This window comes from Ambystoma mexicanum, chromosome 3p, assembly GCF_040938575.1.
Source record: "Ambystoma mexicanum isolate Mex_15411 chromosome 3p, UKY_AmexF1_1, whole genome shotgun sequence".
Taxonomy (NCBI): domain Eukaryota; kingdom Metazoa; phylum Chordata; class Amphibia; order Caudata; family Ambystomatidae; genus Ambystoma; species Ambystoma mexicanum.
Window position 1 is genome coordinate 344,617,145 of NC_090925.1, and position 19,550 is coordinate 344,636,694.

The window sequence follows — 19,550 nt, forward strand, 5'->3', positions numbered from 1 at the left end:
TCACTTTGGCGAGGAGGTTAAATAGGGCGCGTTAGCACCCCATTGCCATTGAATGAGCCCGCCACTGCGGGTTAATTTAATGGCAATGGGGCGCCTGCCACGCCTTCTGCCACCATGCTAGCTTGGGGGAGCCCTTGAAAGACTCCCCGGAGCTGGCGTGGTGTGGGGCTAATGGTGCCTTTTCTTGTGAAAAGTGCCCGCAGCAGAGGGGCGCATTTAAATGCACCACCCTGCCGCGGGCACAATTTACAGTAAAAGGCCACCTGCTGCGCCTTCTCCCACATCGCCAGCTCGGGGGAGCCCTTGAAAGACTCCTCCGAGCTGATGTGGTGGGGGCAAAAGGCACCCTGGGGGGCGTGGCACCCCGGGCTGCCGCCTGGCTCGCCCCCCCTAAGGCCGGCTCTGCGTCTGGTCACCCTAGGGCCTAGAGTGTGTGGTGCTGATAGCAGACCCGATGAACTGCACCTGCTAATGGAATCCCACGTGGATGAGCGGTTCCTCGGGTTACTCTCATGTTACCTTGACAGCAGAGCTGTCCCTCTGGTTTTATGCTATGCTTCAGGAAGATCACAAGCCTCAAGTGTAATCAAGTATGACCAGACTACCCGGTCTACCGGGCCTACCCCGTCCCCAGTGGTTTCTCCCACCTCCCCATGTATACACTGACTTTTCGGAGAGGGTCGGCTGACCACTTAGAGGTAGTTTTCTTTCATAGCCAGGCCTCGAATAGCACTCGGAGCAAAAGCTTGAATGTGTTTCGCGTGCTTAGAGTCGCAGGCAAAGCCGCACAGTTTATATCCAGGGGGAACATCTAGAAGCCCCCACCCCATTTTCCCCACTACTGAAGTGGAGTCCTGCCAGCCGCTGTCAAATGGAAGTCCTACTTTTATGTTAGTGACCCGAGGTACCCACCTTGCAGAGGTACGGCTCGTCCTTGTGCTGGTGAATGGCCAGGTGTACACGGTGTCCCTCCTGCAGGTCCAGTAGGGTGTACGGTCCTATCTGGGAGATGGCACTGTCCCGAGGCACCGCGCCGCGGGGCTGAGGCAGGTGGCCCAGGCATGGGCTCAGTCTGGGCGGGGAGCAGGTCCGTGGACGCTTGGGTCTGGGGGTGTCCGAGTCCTCGGCCTCAAGGCGCTTCCGGCTGAGCTGGGACCCTCCAGTGAGATCCTGCACATTATAGCTCATCTGGAGGAGAGAGAGAGAGAAAAACACAGGCGTGATTAGCCTTGGGTAACTAACACATGACGATGCAAGTCAACACACCCAGAGAGGTAGCGGGCAAACCAAATATCCCCAATGTTGGAGATGGAGGCTAGGCAAGGAGGGACTACCTGCAACACCAGGGAGACGCATTGTGGGCCCGGTCCAGGGACTCACTGCAAAAACCCTGCGACAGGGCCTAACGTGCCCTGCCGGTACATATTGCATAGTTGGCAACAGGATCAATTTCAATCCGTAGGTGCTTATCCAGTCCTGCTTTTTCCCTTTGCATTCGGAGTTTTATAATGGGAAAAGCAGAACTACAACTCCCAGAATGCCAAAACAAACAAGACTGGATAAGCACCTACAGATTGGAATGGATCCTGTTGGCAACTATGACAGAGTCCAGGGGCCGTCTGTATTACTCACAAGTTTCGGCCCACCAGCAGATTTCTGAATGGGCTTTTCCTGCTCTAAGCCTGGGGTGCCGTGTTCCATGTGTTGAGAAGCGGCCCTTGGCGTCACTTGGCCTGCATGTGCTCAGCAATGACCGCCGTGTTTGTGTGCGTCATGGGTCCCGTGTGGGTTCACAACACTGATTCCAGAACTATTTACAATGTCTCTTTTCCTTTTCACTTTGACAAACATGGTATCTTAGCATATTAAAAAAAAAAAATCACACCTGGGATCAGCTATTCAGAGAGAGAGAGAGAGAGAGAGAGAGAGAGAGAGAGAGAGAGAGAGAGAGAGAGAGAGAGAGAGAGAGAGAGATATATATATATATATATATATATATATATATAGTGGATATACAGTAGAAACAGACAAAAAGAGAATGCCAGTATTGCCACTGTAAGTACACGCTCATGATGGCTATGCCCAAATAGTCACAGCACAGTATTTTCCCCATATAAGCGCACGTCACACCAAGTAGAGGCCTAGTGGAAGGGGGCGGCATTGCCTGCAGATTTCACCATCTTAAAATGCATTGCACATTGCCAAAGAGTTCCTAAATAAAGGCCATGTACCTAGTAAACCTGTGCAGGCTAGGTTTGCACTCTACATCAAGCATAGACATAGTAAAAAGACTTCTCACTTAGATGAATGGAAGTCTTTCACAATGTTTGATAAGCACATCCCTTTTGCTTTTAGATCGGCCCACCCGCATGCTTGTTTAGACTTCCAATTCCCCCCTCAATGCATCTGTACCTAACCTTGATCCAGCCCTGAGTTTTCCTTTCAAAGTCTCCCTTCCCAATTGCGATCTTGTAACTGAATTGCCTATTGTGTTTTTAATGGAGTTTGGATCATTCTTTGTTTATGTATTTCCGCAGCTTATTTTGAGTTTTGGGGCAGGATTCTGGGTTTGCTATACTAGCTGGTTATGTTGTCCTACGTCAGATTAGGTCCTGTTTTCTAATATTGTTTAACATTAGAGAAATGTTGCCCTGTACTAGACCACCTAGTGCTTTGGGGCCACCAGAAAGTGGCTGTTAGCGCTTCACTAAACATCAAATAAATAGGACCTCACTTTATGCAAAGAGACATAGTGAAGTAAAACTGGTATGTAGACTTCTAGACCTAGTTGGAGCTAAACTTTCCATGCTGTCCTTTTAAGAGAAGAAGTCAAATGCAGCCTAGGGTGAGAAGGTTAGACGAGATTGTACAGATTAAAGATTAACTCCCACAAGAGCCCAGCTTTATCCAACCAAAACTAAACCCATCTCCATCAGAGGTTAAAGTGGGAGGGAACTAAAGGGTACGATGTTCCCTTGCTTCTCAGGAAAATCAGTCACAGGTCCCTTATTTTATGTCACCTGGAGCATCGTTCCATAGCGGCAGCAAAGGCCACGAACAGCTCCCCGGCTGGAGACTTGAACCTATGCTCTGTTGGGTTGTACTATCTCGCAAGTCTTGGCCAAACCCTGTTACTTCAATAAACTGCTTGCGAACGAAGCCTATTCCCAGGCAGTCAGGCGGCACTCTGGGAATTGCTGTAGACACGCGGGTGCCTGTGTAGGCACAGAGGTGTTTGCATGTAATGGGAGGGGCTCATCAGCGGCTACAGTCATGGGCATATCCCCTCAGAGGTGTGAATAGTGGGCAAAGGGGAGGCTAGATAAAGCTGGACGCTGAGGGGGCAATGGCGCACTAATGGCGTCATGTACATGTCTATTCTTTCAGCGTGTTTCTTTAGTTGTGAGAACTATTGTAAATCAAAGCTTTTTTGAGGTCTCTGCTAGGGGGTTTGAATGGAGGGTTGGGAATACATATGGGGGATTGAAGGGAGCAGAAAAGGGGTGGGGCAGAGGAACATCGTTCCGCTACTTTTTTGTTTGTTTTACACTTTCGGCCACTGATCTCCATAAGTTCACAGCTGGCCTAACGTAGTTCAACGAAAGCCCAGTCAGGGAGTTGGTCCAAGTGGAAGCCCAGCTCGAAACTCATCCTAAGAGCGCCTGTCCTTCCTCCCAGGCTTTCACACTACAGAACCTGGCTGTTGGTGGTCGTTCCTGGCCTAGGGGAGTAAGTAGAAGGCAGGCACTGGCTGGCCTGTTCCCTCGTGCCTGGTTTAGGCTCGCGGTGATAGCCAAGCACCACGAAAGACTGGAAAGCACGAGCAAAAGCCCCGCTTGCACCATTGGAGCATTTCACACAAAAGGGTTCAGGTGCCACCATGCACAGAAGGACAGACATCTGACCCCCCCCCCAATACCTTCACATGTGAGTGTCGGTCTTGCTTCTATTATCTTTTCTCCTCCCCCCCCCCCCCCCCACACACACACAATACCCCCGTATCCAGGCAAGCCATCTCTGGGAGGCCACTGGGGCGGTGATCGGTGCAGTAGGAGGACTACTCAGCATCGCCAAACGTGTCCGCTCAATGCAGTAGTGCCCCAATACCAACGTGTGCACACACCCTCGCAACCCGCATGCCTCTAGCTTGCATTTTTAGGGGACACAGCAGCCCCTCCACCATCTCCCCGCGCTGAGGTGAGGGGGGTAGCGCGCCTGCCCTGCCTGGCACTTTAGGAGAAGGCTATGTGTGGGCGAGGGGTGCTCCTGTGTCACTTCCCCTGATTATGGGGGAAGGCTGTGCGTGGGCGAGGGGTGCTCCTGTGTCACTGCCCCTGATAATGGGAGAAGGCTGTGTGTGGGCGAGGGGTGCCCCTGTGTCACTTCCCCTGATTATGGGGGAAGGCTGTGTGTGGGCGAGGGGTGCTCCTGTGTCACTGCCCCTGATAATGGGAGAAGGCTGTGCGTGGGCGAGGGGTGCTCCTGTGTCACTGCCCCTGATAATGGGAGAAGACTGTGTGTGGGCGAGGGGTGCTCCTGTGTCACTTCCCCTGATTATGGGGGAAGGCTGTGTGTGGGCGAGGGGTGCTCCTGTGTCACTGCCCCTGATTAATGCGTGACTGGTGCTGTGCTAAGCGGCGTGGCTTCTGTGTCAGTGCCAGGCAATGTACAGTGCACGCGCTGAGGTGAGGGGGGCATGCGCGCCTGCCCTGCTCGGCAGCACGGGAGAAGGTTGTGTGTGGGAGAGGGGTGCTCCTGTGTCACTGCCCCTGATTAATGCGTGACTGGTGCCGTGCTAAGCGGCGTGGCTTCTGTGTCAGCGTCTCCACACTGGTACCACATTTAGCAGCGAGGGGAGTCTGGAGAATGTGTCACTGTGTGTCAGCGTTGTGTAGATGCATATTTGACCTCGGGGAATGTACACAACCCAGGAGGTGCCGGGTGAGATGGGCAGAGGCAGCGTTAGAACAGGGAGGCTTTTTACAATGCGCCCATTCCTTGCCCCTCATGGCGGCCTCAAAGCGCCTAGGCGTGTGTCGCACGCAGGCCATTGTCAAGCACATGAGGGTTCTCGTTATCACACACCACAACCGAACTCCTGGAAAGCCTTTAAGGGCTCCTTTGACTAAGTGGGCTTCAAACGTGGTAGTGGGGGCGCGAGTGAAATCTCGGGCAAGGCTCGGGAAGGAAACGAGCGCGCCGCAAAAATGGGGTGCACAATACACACCCGGGAGGCCGCCACCGAGTGCTTGCACCAACACAATGCCCAGGCTGACGAGTTGCATGCAAACGCACACAGAGAAGCACACGTCTCAGCTCCATTACATCAAGCAGAAACAGAAAACTCCGGATGTGGCATCCCCCTCCGTGCCGTATGAGAGCGACCACCCCACAATACTCACTACATAAACGGAGTCCGGCACCCCCTCATGATCCCTCAGCAGCACTGGCCATCCTCGTACTGTTCTGAAACCATACATCCACCAGCGTGCAGAAACGTCACCGCAGAGAGGCCAAGGATTGAATGGCCAGCGAGAGTGAGCACCAGACTTAACTTGCTGGGCAGGTATATTGCGCTCATAAAACGACCACTACCCAGTCCCTCAGAATACACCTGGTCTCCTCATGCCCCCACCTCCCCGCATATCCATCTCCTCCTTATGCAAAGCCCCCCGCACATCACTCGTCCTTGTCCGAGCACACATGTAACCGGGAAGTGAACTGTGCTGTTCCTCGGGCTTGCCTCTCGTCTACAGCGACCAGCCGCTGCCGATCCGCGCTACACCGAAGTTTCAACCAGGCGAGACAAAGACACCGTCCCTAGGGGGCGCTCTTACCTTGAGGGGCGGCTGCGGGAACGGGAGAGCGGGCCCGGGGCTGCCCGTCCTCGCAGGAGGCTCTCGTTGCTGTGAGTGACTCGGGTGGGCGAGGCTGGGGGCAGCAGGCCCTGGGAGGGCATTTAAAGCCCCCAGGTGTGGCAGCCGGGGCAGGAAGCGAGAGCGCCAGCGCTGCGCGGGGCTGATTCAATCAGTGCCCGCGTCTGGCTCATCCCTTCAGGGGCCGACACATTAGCGGCCCCGCGGGAGGGCAGGAGGGGGCGGGCCTTTGGAGGAAATCAAGCTTTCCTGCCGTGGGAAGAGGAAGCGGAAAGGCGTCTGTTCCTTGGGACTATCGGCGGATGTCGCAATTCCCCTGCCCGTGTTCCCGGAGGGAGGGAGCCAGGGAGGGGGTCCCCTGAGTGGGAATAATCCACTTAATGCTCCTCGGGGCTCTCACAGATCAAGGTTAGACACAGCTGTGGGGGAGGGGAGCAAGCGAAGAGCACGATTCTCGCCAGTACAGGGGGGCGACCCCCACTCTGACCTCACAGAGATCCTAGGACTCCTGGTCCTGGCAGTGAGGGCCGTGGGGGCGAGGTAACTTTTAGCGACGGTGGTGGAGCGTGGAGGGGTGGGAGTGGACTTTCGCCTGTTCTTGCATTTCCTGGGTCACTTTCAGTGTCTCTGGAATGTATAGTAGTACCATGATTATGGGAGATATAACCTGTACACATAGTTGCAGGGGCGCCGAGTACGGGTGCACAGATGTAGAGGTACACCCAACCCAAAACGATTTTTTGAAATGGAGGCACAGATGCGAAACAAGTCTGTCTCTCAATTTCTAAAAATCGTTTTGGGTTGGGTGTATTTGCACATCTGTGCACCCCTCTTGACAAGAGGGGTGCACAGATGTAGAGGTACACCCAACCCAAAACGATTTTTAGAAATGGAGGCACAGATGCAAAACAAGTCTGTCCCTCAATTTCTAAAAATCGTTATGGGTTGAAGTCTGTCCCTCAATTTCTAAAAATAGATTTGGGTTTGGTGTGTTTGTACATCTGTGCACCCCTCTTGGCAAGAGGGTTGAACAGATGTAGAAGTACACCCAACCCAGAAGGATTTTTAGAAATGGAGGCACAGATGCAAAGCAAGTCTGTCCCTCAATTTCTAAAAATGGTTTTGGCTTGGGTGTATTTGTACATCCGTGCACCCCTGTTGCCAAGAGGGGTGCACAGATGTACAGGTACACCCAACCCAGAAGGATTTTTAGAAATGGAGGTACAGATGCAAAGCGAGGGAGGGGGCAGGGGAAGGGAGAGGGCAAATGAGACTGTTTGAATGGCTCTGAGTGTGCACGTAGTGAGGGTGAATGCTATGGGCAGGGAGCGGGGCGTATGAGCCAGCACTTTCTAGTAGAGCTGCCATATTTGAAATGGGGCAATGCTGGTACTCCTCAGTTAGCTGGCTATACTCTTGATGGGATAGTACTGCTGTAATAGGGCTTCTATAATTGTTGAATCTTCTCAGCAATAATACTGTGCTTTTGTTGAGGCAATGCTAGTTCATCTTATCGGGGCAGATGTATTTCTTTTTATTTTAATTGGTTATTTATAATGCGTGTACTACCCAGAGGTTTCTAAGCGCGGACCGAGGGAGCGAACCTGTGTTGCGCGGACCGAGGGAGCGAATCTGCGTTGCGCGGACCGAGGGATCGAACCTGTGTTGCTCTGTGTCGTCTTGCTTCCAAGGCAAGCACGTTGCCCCTGAGCTATCCTTCCAATACTCTAAAGATCTGAAGTACATTTAATGATACAGAACCAGAACTATTGAGCAAGTCTGTCATCATCAGAATAACTCATCACTGTCGTGATTATACAAGAGCTCATATATTTAAAGGGATGGAACTACTCAGAAAGTAGCAGCACTATTCAATAACCCAAAGTTCTTAAGCATAGTTAATGTGAAAATACTACACTTCTCACCGTTGGGACAGTACTGGCACTTCTCCCAGAGGCTTCTACACCTTTGATTGGGCAGCACTGATCCAGCCTACTGCTCACATGCTCAGAATTGTCATTTCTCAGCAGGACTGCAACACTATACCATTGTGTTCTGTATGTTGAGTGCTGCTTCACCACCAATGTGGATTCATGGCTCTCTCCCAGTGTCTAAATAGTAGATCTGTCTACATTCAATTGGCAACAGGCATGTCCGGAGCTGCCTGCTGTCCATAAACTGCCGCTCAGGATGTTGGGAGCCGTGATGGGGCAAGGGATAGAAGGCTCGAGCCTGTCGGATAGCAGAATCAGCAGGGTCTTAAAACCTGCTGACTCCTGGTGGGGCCATGGGGCAAAATGAGCCTGATCCCACATACAGGGTGTTGTTACCCCTTTATCTCTCCTGAATGAAAGAATGAGCTCTCTCAGACACAAGTTATCACCCCTGCACACACATTGAATGAATATGGTATGGATCTATAGATCTAGAAAACTGGAGTGACAATTCAGAGTGTTTTAACAGAAATATAATTGCCTTCCCAGATGGGAGACTGACTCCATTAATATACATGGGGTCACTGAGATGACCAAGAATGAAACTGTACATTCAGTTGTGAGATTACCAGCAACGGTTGATACTATGCTCCAAGGAGCATATATTGAGTGGGCACCTCACTCAATATATCACACTCAATATATCACACTGTGCCCACTCAATTTATCACGCTGTTTATAGGTGTGAGACCCATCCTGAATGCTTGCCCAAAGAGCCTTGACCAGAGTTTAAAAACTGAAGAAGTGAGCATGTGATCCGGGGTCTGAAGCCCACACACACGCAGGGGATTCCCATGCTCCCACTTGCAAGATTTGCACCAAATTAGTGAGATTGTGCTCCAAGGTTGGAGGCACACGCACAGTCTTTGCTCTGACGTTTGACACACTCACAGGATGGGACGGCATTTTGTTCTCCCATCCTAGTTGTGTTGCTCTGTCTTTTGAGAGCTACTACAACCTGGATGATTATAGAGGGGGGAGTAGGGGCAGTGATGGCCTACTGGAATGCAACTTGAAGGCTTAAATCTCCTCCTTACTTGACTTTAGTATATGCAGTACATGCTAGCCAATGTTTCCACTGTTCTGCGCTGCGCGTGCCTCCACCCCCCCCGCGCGCCATTGCACCAAGTTGGTGACTACATGGACATTTGCGGTCCTATAACTGCCAGTGATGTCACTTCCTGTATTTGCTCCCCCGCCCCGGGAAATTCATAAGTCGGCTCCCCTGCATAGTTGCAATATAAGTGTCATGTACCAGAAATGTGCCCCCTTTCTAAGGGCATACACGGTTGGGAGATGGGAACATGCTGATAAAGGGGTGTGACCAGGGTCACGCAATGGCATGAAAGGGGAGCCAGGTCAACCACTGCAGCCTCCAGCTGCCCACTGGAGCTAGAGCTGCACACCTGGGCTTAACCACGAGACTAGCCTGCAATACAAACACTAGACTACAGCCCCTCACCACTGGAGCACACCGAAACCATTACACCACATCTCAAATGTACTACTAGACTACCCGTAACCTAACCACAGGACCACATCTCAATGCAACCACTAGTCCACATCCCAACTGAGCCTCAAGATCACATCTCAATAAAACGACTGGTCCACATCGCAACTGAGCCTCAAGATCACATCTCAATGCAACCACTAGTCCTCATCGCAACTGAGCCTGAAGATCACATCTCAATGCCACCACTAGTCCACATTGCAACTGAGCCTCAAGATGACATCTCAATGCAACCACTAGTCCACATCGCAAATGAGCCTCAAGATCACATCTCAATGCAACCACTAGTCCACATTGCAACTGAGCCTCAAGATCACATCGCAATGCAACCACTAGTCCACATCGCAACTGAGCCACAAGATTACATCTCAATGCAACCACTAGTCCACATCACAACTGAGCCTCAAGATCACATCTCAATGCAACCACTAGTCCACATTACAACAGAGCCACAAGATCACATCTCAAAACCATTAGTCCACATCCCAACTGAGCCACAAGATCACATCTCAAAACCACTAGTCCACATCCCAACTGAGCCACACAATCACATCTCATTAAAAGCACTAGTCCACAGCCCACCCTAGCCACAAGACCACGTCTCAATGCAACCACTAGTCCACATCCCAACTGAGCCACAAGATCACATCTCAATAAAACCATGAGTCTACATCCCAACTGAGCCACAAGATCACATCTCAATGCAACCACTAGTCCACATCCCACCTAAGCCACAAGATCACATCTCATTAAAAGCACTAGTCCACATCCCAACTGAGCCACAAGATCACATCGCAAAACCACTAGTCCACACCCCAACTGAGAGGGCACTTGACCCAAACATCCAAGCAAACTACAGGCCCATCACGACAGTCCCCTTTTTAAAGCAGCTTACCTGCAGGTTTACAGATTCCTAGGGTCCAACAATTTGCTGGGTCTCAGGCAGTCTGGCTTCAGGCACGTCATGGGACCGAAACCGCTCTTCTGGACTTAAAAAACCAGATTGATGACCTCAGGGATGCAGGAAAACGAGCCATCCTCCTGCTCCTACCTAGACCTGTCCACAGCATTTGACCTGGTGAACCATGATACTCTGCCACAACCTTTCATCCGCTGCTAACTTCTCACCTACAGCCACAGCCTGGATCACTTCATTTCTCCAAGAAAGAGTGATGAACGTTTTTTCTGATCAAGCATGTTCTAACCCCATTTTCATTAAGTGTGGGTCCCTCAAGGATCCTGCATCTCTCCCACCCTGTACAACCTACTCACAAGGCCTCTCTTTAGCTTCCTGGATGTGCATGGCATCACATATACTAACTATGCTGATGACACGCAGATCCTCATCTCCCTTACCGGTGACTACGAAGCTGACAGCAAAACTCTTAATTCCATCTATACAGAGATCCAAACCTGGATGGCGGAAAATTGGTTGTGCCTCAATGGTAAAAAAACTGAAATTTTACTCTTAGGCGCACCAGGAACTCTCAAGAAACTTGACCTAAAAGACAACTCATTTTCAGTTGACAACACTCCCATCAAAGTCTCACATGCTGTGAAAACCTTGGGGGTCTTTCTTGACCCAAACCTCTCAATGAACAGACAAGTGAACGACATCTCATCTGCCTCGGCCTACCACTCTAAACTGATTACGGCAGCTAGACCGTTCCTAACAAAACAGAACTGCGTTGCCAGAGCAATAATTGGGTCTAGGCTAGTCTAATACAATGCTGTTCTGGCTGGCACTTCTTCCAAAAATATCAGAAAACTTAAGACGGTACAAAACAATGCTCTTAGAGCAGCCACTGGCATTGCCAAATGTGACCATATATCAGCAACCAGAAAACGTGTCCACTGGCTCCCCACCAGGGAACGCATCTTGTTCAAAACCCTAGCACTCACCCACAAATGTCTGCATGATACCGCTCCCCTTTACCTCTCACATAGGATCGCCAAACCTTCCTCAGAAAGACCTACCAGAACGGCCTACCTAAATAGGATCACCATCCCCAAAACCCTCAGAGCTAGAGCAGGAGGAGCCAGCTTTCCCGTCATTGCGGCACCCAACTGAACTTGCTCCCTCCACACACAAGAAACATTGACTCATATACAGCACTTAGAAAAGCTTTCAAAACACTGCTGTTTGTTTAACTGCATCTTTGAAGGTTTATATACAAACTTCCTGTATCCTCCTGTATTTACATGCCTGATTCTGTGTCTTCCTGTATTTATGGTATTGTACGATCGGACCAAAAAAAAGGTCTGACCATGCAATATGACCGAAAAATGCTACCACCAAAGGTTCGAACACCAAAGGTTTCAACCTTTGGTGGTAGCATTGCAGGTAAGTAAAAAGAAGACTGCGGGGGCTCTGGGGGTGTCCCCCGCAACACCCCGCTCACTATACTGTGTGGTATAGTTAGCAGGGTGTTGCGGGGGAAACCCTTGCAGCACACCCGCAAAAAAACAAAACCAGGGGCTGTAGGGGTGTCCCCCGCAACACCCCGCTCACTATACTTTACAGTATAGTGAGCGGGGGTTTGAGGGGGAAACCCCTGCAGCCCCTGTAGTATGTAAGTGTGTTCACATGAGAAATGTGCGAACTTTTGGTACTTCGCACCTTTCTCATGCAAACTTTCCGGCCGTGGCAAAATCAGCTGCTGTCTGATCACTTAGAATCGTATTTACATGCCTGATTCTGTATCTTCCTGTATTTACATGCCTGATTCTGTACCAAGCTAGGCCTCCGCTCACCAAAACCATGAGGTAAGCCTAAATTCAGAAACTAAGACATACTCTTGCAACAGCACCTCGATGCCTTTGGGCTGTAGTGCTCTTTACAAATTCAAATAAATAAAAAAAAAATAAGATCACATCTAAATAAAACTACTAGTCCACATCCCAACCAAGCCACAAGATCACATCTCAATGCAACCACTAGTCCTCATCCCAACTGAGCCTCAAGATCACATCTCAATAAAATGACTAGTCCACAACCCAACTGAGCCTCAAGATCACATCTCAATAAAACCACTAGTCCACATCCCAACTGAGCCACAAGATCACATCTCAAAACCACTAGTCCTCATCCCAACTGAGCCTCAAGATCACATCTCAATAAAATCACTAGTCCACAACCCAACTGAGCCTCAAGATCACATCTCAATAAAACCACTAGTCCACATCCCAACTGAGCCACAAGATCACATCTCAAAACCACTAGTCCACATCCCAACTGAGCCTCAAGATCACATTTCAATACAACTACTAGTCCACATCCCAACTAAGCCTCAAGATCACATCTCAAAACCACTAGTGCTCATCCCAACTGAGCCTCAAGATCACATCTAAATAAAACTACTAGTCCACATCCCAACCAAGCCACAAGATCACATCTCAATGCAACCACTAGTCCACATCCCAATTGAGCCACAAGATCGCATCTGAAAACCACTAGTCCAATGCCCAACTGAGCCACAAGATCACATCCCAATACAACTACTAGTCCACATCCCAACTCAGCCGCAAGATCACATCTCAAAACCACTAGTCCTCATCCCAACTGAGCCTCAAGATCACATCTCAATAAAATGACTAGTCCACAACCCAACTGAGCCTCAAGATCACATCTCAATAAAACCACTAGTCCACATCCCAACTGAGCCACAAGATCACATCTCAAAACCACTAGTCCTCATCCCAACTGAGCCTCAAGATCACATCTCAATAAAATCACTAGTCCACAACCCAACTGAGCCTCAAGATCACATCTCAATAAAACCACTAGTCCACACCCCAACTGAGCCACAAGATCACATCTCAAAACCACTAGTCCACATCCCAACTGAGCCTCAAGATCACATTTCAATACAACTACTAGTCCACATCCCAACTAAGCCTCAAGATCACATCTCAAAACCACTAGTCCTCATCCCAACTGAGCCTCAAGATCACATCTAAATAAAACTACTAGTCCACATCCCAACCAAGCCACAAGATCACATCTCAATGCAACCACTAGTCCACATCCCAATTGAGCCACAAGATCGCATCTGAAAACCACTAGTCCAATGCCCAACTGAGCCACAAGATCACATCTCAATACAACTACTAGTCCACATCGCAACTGAGCCACAAGATCACATCTCAATGCAACCACTAGTCCACATCACAACTGAGCCTCAAGATCACATCTCAATGCAACCACTAGTCCACATCACAACTGAGCCACAAGATCACATCTCAAAACCACTAGTCCACATCCCAACTGAGCCACAAGATCACATCTCAAAACCACAAGTCCACATCCCAACTGAGCCACACAATCACATCTCATTAAAAGCACTAGTCCACAGCCCACCCTAGCCACAAGACCACGTCTCAATGCAACCACTAGTCCACATCCCAACTGAGCCACAAGATCACATCTCAATAAAACCATGAGTCTACATCCCAACTGAGCCACAAGATCACATCTCAATGCAACCACTAGTCCACATCCCACCTAAGCCACAAGATCACATCTCATTAAAAGCACTAGTCCACATCCCAACTGAGCCACAAGATCACATCGCAAAACCACTAGTCCACACCCCAACTGAGAGGGCACTTGACCCAAACATCCCAGCAAACTACAGGCCCATCACGACAGTCCCCTTTTTAAAGCAGCTTACCTGCAGGTTTACAGATTCCTAGGGTCCAACAATTTGCTGGGTCTCAGGCAGTCTGGCTTCAGGCACGTCATGGGACCGAAACCGCTCTTCTGGACTTAAAAAAACAGATTGATGACCTCAGGGATGCAGGAAAACGAGCCATCCTCCTGCTCCTACCTAGACCTGTCCACAGCATTTGACCTGGTGAACCATGATACTCTGCCACAACCTTTCATCCGCTGCTAACTTCTCACCTACAGCCACAGCCTGGATCACTTCATTTCTCCAAGAAAGAGTGATGAACGTTTTTTCTGATCAAGCATGTTCTAACCCCATTTTCATTAGGTGTGGGGCCCCTAAGGATCCTGCATCTCTCCCACCCTGTACAACCTACTCACAAGGCCTCTCTTTAGCTTCCTGGATGTGCATGGCATCACATATACTAACTATGCTGATGACACGCAGATCCTCATCTCCCTTACCGGTGACTACGAAGCTGACAGCAAAACTCTTAATTCCATCTATGCAGAGATCCAAACCTGGATGGCGGAAAATTGGTTGTGCCTCAATGGTAAAAAAACTGAGATTTTACTCTTAGGCGCACCAGGAACTCTCAAGAAACTTGACCTAAAAGACAACTCATTTTCAGTTGACAACACTCCCATCAAAGTCTAACATGCTGTGAAAACCTTGGGGGTCTTTTTTGACCCAAACCTCTCAATGAACAGACAAGTGAACGACATCTCATCTGCCTCGGCCTACCACTCTAAACTGATCACGGCAGCTAGACCGTTCCTAACAAAACAGAACTGCGTTGCCAGAGCAATAATTGGGTCTAGGCTAGTCTAAAACAATGCTCTTCTGGCTGGCACTTCTTCCAAAAATATCAGAAAACTTAAGACGGTACAAAACAATGCTCTTAGAGCAGCCACTGGCATTGCCAAATGTGACCATATATCAGCAACCAGAAAACGTGTCCACTGGCTCCCCACCAGGGAACGCATCTTGTTCAAAACCCTAGCACTCACCCACAAATGTCTGCATGACACCGCTCCCCTTTACCTCTCACATAGGATCGCCAAACCTTCCTCAGAAAGACCTACCAGAACGGCCTACCTAAATAGGATCACCATCCCCAAAACCCTCAGAGCTAGAGCAGGAGGAGCCAGCTTTCCCGTCATTGCGGCACCCAACTGAACTTGCTCCCTCCACACATAAGAAACATTGACTCATATACAGCACTTAGAAAAGCTGTCAAAACACTGCTGTTTGTTTAACTGCATCTTTGAAGGTTTATGTACAAACGTCCTGTATCCTCCTGTATTAACATGCCTGATTCTGTATCTTCCTGTATTTACGGTATTGTACGATCGGACCAAAAAAAAGGTCCGACCATGCAATATGACCGAAAAATGCTACCACCAAAGGTTCCAACACCAAAGGTTTCAACCTTTGGTGGTAGCATTGCAGGTAAGTAAAAAAAAAGACTGCGGGGGCTCTGGGGGTGTCCCCCGCAACACCCCGCTCACTATACTGTGTGGTATAGTTAGCAGGGTGTTGCGGGGGAAACCCTTGCAGCAAACCCGCAAAAAAAAAAAACAGGGGCTGTAGGGGTGTCCCCCGCAACACCCCGCTCACTATACTTTACAGTATAGTGAGCGGGGGATTGAGGGGGAAACCCCTGCAGCCCCCGTAGTATGTAAGTGTGTTCACATGAGAAATGTGCGAACTTTTGGTACTGCGCACCTTTCTCATGCAAACTTTCCGGCCGTAGCAAAATCAGCTGCTGTCTGATCACTTAGAATCGTATTTACATGCCTGATTCTGTATCTTCCTGTATTTACATGCCTGATTCTGTACCAAGCTAGGCCTCCGCTCACCAAAACCATGAGGTAAGCCTAAATTCTGAAACTAAGACATAATTTTGCAACAGCACCTCGATGCCTTTGGGCTGTAGTGCTCTTTACAAATTCAAATAAATAAAAAAAAAATAAGATCACATCTAAATAAAACTACTAGTCCACATCCCAACCGAGCCACAAGATCACATCTCAATGCAACCACTAGTCCACATCCCAATTGAGCCACAAGATCGCATCTGAAAACCACTAGTCCAATGCCCATCTGAGCCACAAGATCACATCTCAATACAACTACTAGTCCACATCCCAACTCAGCCTCAAGATCACATCTCAAAACCACTAGTCCTCATCCCAACTGAGCCTCAAGATCACATCTCAATAAAATGACTAGTCCACAACCCAACTGAGCCTCAAGATCACATCTCAATAAAACCACTAGTCCACATCCGAACTGAGCCACAAGATCACATCTCAAAACCACTGGTCCTCATCCCAACTGAGCCTCAAGATCACATCTCAATAAAATCACTAGTCCACAACCCAACTGAGCCTCAAGATCACATCTCAATAAAACCACTAGTCCACATCCCAACTGAGCCACAAGATCACATCTCAAAACCACTAGTCCACATCCCAACTGAGCCTCAAGATCACATTTCAATACAACTACTAGTCCACATCCCAACTAAGCCTCAAGATCACATCTCAAAACCACTAGTCCTCATCCCAACTGAGCCTCAAGAACACATCTCAATTAAATCACTAGTCCACAACCCAACTGAGCCTCAAGATCACATCTCAATCAAACCACTAGTCCACAGCCCAACTGAGCCACAGGATTACATCTGAATAAAACCACTAGTCCACATCCCAACTGGGCCATAAGGTCTTATCTCAATAAAACCACTATTCCACATCCCAACTGAGCCACATGATCACATTTCAATGCAACTACTAGTCCACATCCCACCTGAGCCACAAGATCACATTGCATTAAAACCACGAGTCCACATCCCAACAGAGCCACAAGATCACATCTTAATGAAACCAACCAACTACACCTCAATTTAACCCCCGAGTTACATCTCAATAGAACTATTAGACCCCATCTCAACTTTACCACATCTCATTATAACCACCAGACCACAGAACATACTTTGCCACAGTATCACACCTCAACACAATCACTAGGCCCCATCTCAATATAACCACTGGCCCACACCCCAACTTAGCTGCAAGAGCACATCTTAATAAAACTAAACCACACCTCAACCTAGCCACATCTCTATATGACCACTACACCACAGCCCCACTTGGCCACAACATCACATCTCAACACAGGCCCTAGACCACACCCCTAACTGAGCCACAAGATCACATCTCAAAACCAGTAGTCCACACGCCAACTTAGCCACAATATCACACATCAATACAACCACTGGCCAACATCTCAATATAACTAGGAGACTACACCTCTATTCAACCACTACCACACCTCAACATAACCCCTAGACTACACCTCTATACAACCACTACCACACCTCAACATAACCACTAACCTACACCTCTATACAACCACTACCACACCTCAACATAACCACTAGACTACACCTCTATACAACCACTAGACCACAACTCAACCACATCTCAGTATAACTCCTAGACCACAGCCCAACGGAGCCACTAGGACCCAATGCAATGCAGCCACTGTGCAACATCTCAGTACAGCCACTAGACCACATTTCACTGCAACCAAGCCTCAGTTTCAGCTCTAGATTATGTCTCACCCAGTAGACTGCATGTTAACGTACCTACTAGACCATGTCTCAATTTAACAAGCCAAGACCACACCTCAACATCAACACAGGCGCATATCTCAACCCGTACGCTACATCATCTGCCCAGGGTTAGTGATGGGGAGGGGAATAGAGACCCGCTGTCCCTAGATATAAGGGTCATGCCACTTTCAGAGTGCCAGCGTACACTCCTCTGCCCTGAACAGGTGAGGTTCCCCTCAGAAATGCCTTGACAGTGCGTCATGTTACAGACCCATGTGGGGGAGCGCAGGAGTCCTCACCTGGTCGTATCCCAGACCAACAGAGTGTGCCCAGGGCAGCGGTGAGTAGTTACGGTGCCCAGGCTAGTATTCAATAGTTGTGATGTTCAGGCCAGCGATGAGTAGTTACGGTGCCCAGGCCAGTATTTAATAGTTGTGATGTTCAGGCCAGGGATGAGTAGTTACGGTGCCCAGGCCAGTATTTAATAGTTGTGATGTTCAGGCCAGCGATGAGTAGTTACGTTGCCCAGGCCAGTATTTAATAGTTGTGATGTTCAGGCCAGGGATGAGTAGTTACGGTGCCTAGATAAGGGAGTAAGTAGTACGTGTGCCCACACCAGTATTGGGTAGTTGAGGGGCACAGGGCGGCGCTGAGTAGTTACGGTGCACAGGCAAGCTCTGAGCTGATATGGTACCCAAGACATCAATCGGTGCCCAAAACAGCGATGAGCAAAAAGGATTACCAGGCTTATGGTGGGTGCCCAGCACACTGATCAGTGCAGTGAGAAGGCAGGGGGCCGGAGCTACGAGGAGTTCTTGCAGATGGCAGCCCAGAAAGGAGTAGATATGGCCCCCGGGCCAGTGGCGAGCAGTTAGTGTGCCCAGGTCAGCGGGGAGTAACTTTGGTCTCCGTTCAGCGACGCGTTCTTCTGATGCCCAGGCAGTTGGGGTGACCAGTCCAGCAACGTGTAGCTTTGGTGCCCAGGGATGCGACGAGTAGTGGCAGTGCCCAGGTCAGCACTGTGTCCGATGATGAAGAGTTGCGATGCAGACAGTTGGGACGAGTAGTTGCAGTTGCCAGTCCAGCGATAAGGCGCTATGGTGTCCAGTCCAGCGACGAGGCGCTATGGTGCCCAGGCCTTTTACACTCTTTGAACAGCCAGAGATGGCCCAGAAACCGCTCTGCGCGCTGCTTCCCGGTGGACTTTTCTTGGAATGTGCAAATATTTCGGAATAAGGGGTTTTCGGGTCCCCTTAAAGCTTGGGGGGTTGTTTTCCTCTGCCCTCGCGTTCAGCAGGTTGGTCGTGTTGGCGAGTGCCAGCCTGCGGGTCCTGGGTGGGAGGGGAAGGGGGGGGTCGCCCAGGAGTCGCTGAATGTGCAAACCCACTGCGCTGCCAGCCCGGGCGAGGAGGGAGCAGGGAGTGAGCGTAGCAGCGCGGCACTCCGGCACTCAGCCCTCCCTCTCCCACCGTCACCCAGCCTCCTCCCCGCCCCTGGGTATGATGTAAACGCGGGCTAATATTAGTGGCCCGGTGCTGTCTCTTCTCACTCTGACTCAGAGAGCCGCGCTGATGCGGCACCTGCCTGGGGTTGCAACATCGCTCTCTGGGCGCTGCTCCTCCCCATCCTTGATGACACGCTGAGATCCTGCCCGCCTCCTCCTCCTCCCTGCACGGCTGCACCCCGCCTGCATGATGACATGTGGGCATGCTGCCTGCAATCACAAGCAGCGCTGTGCCCAGCGCCGCCCAGCAGCGATTGCACCCGATGTGGCATGAATTACACAGACTCTGACGGACGATTGCAGCATGTGGCAGGAGTGGGCGCCCTCTGACACTGCGCCGTGCTGCACCCTTTCGGTGCCCCAGTAGCCTGGCG

At 50.0% G+C, this 19,550-nt stretch overlaps 1 protein-coding gene across 4 annotated transcripts in view; it reads right to left on the bottom strand.

The window, feature by feature from the left end:
- TRIB3 (tribbles pseudokinase 3) overlaps window positions 1-19,239 on the bottom strand; it is a 30,493-nt gene extending 11,254 nt beyond the window's left edge. Inside the window, exons 1-2 of one of the 4 annotated variants that reach the window (XM_069650955.1) lie at window positions 18,415-19,239; window positions 913-1,188 (exon numbers count right to left, since the gene is read on the bottom strand). In XM_069650955.1, coding sequence (XP_069507056.1) covers window positions 913-1,188 — 276 coding nt within the window. In that variant the 5' untranslated portion in view covers window positions 18,415-19,239. Of the gene's footprint in view, window positions 1-912; window positions 1,189-5,837; window positions 6,160-10,275; window positions 10,343-17,971 lie in introns of those variants that run through there. The other 3 variants (XM_069650953.1, XM_069650956.1, XM_069650954.1) reach the window with 3 other exon arrangements.
- Between the last annotated feature and the right edge of the window lie 311 nt (window positions 19,240-19,550).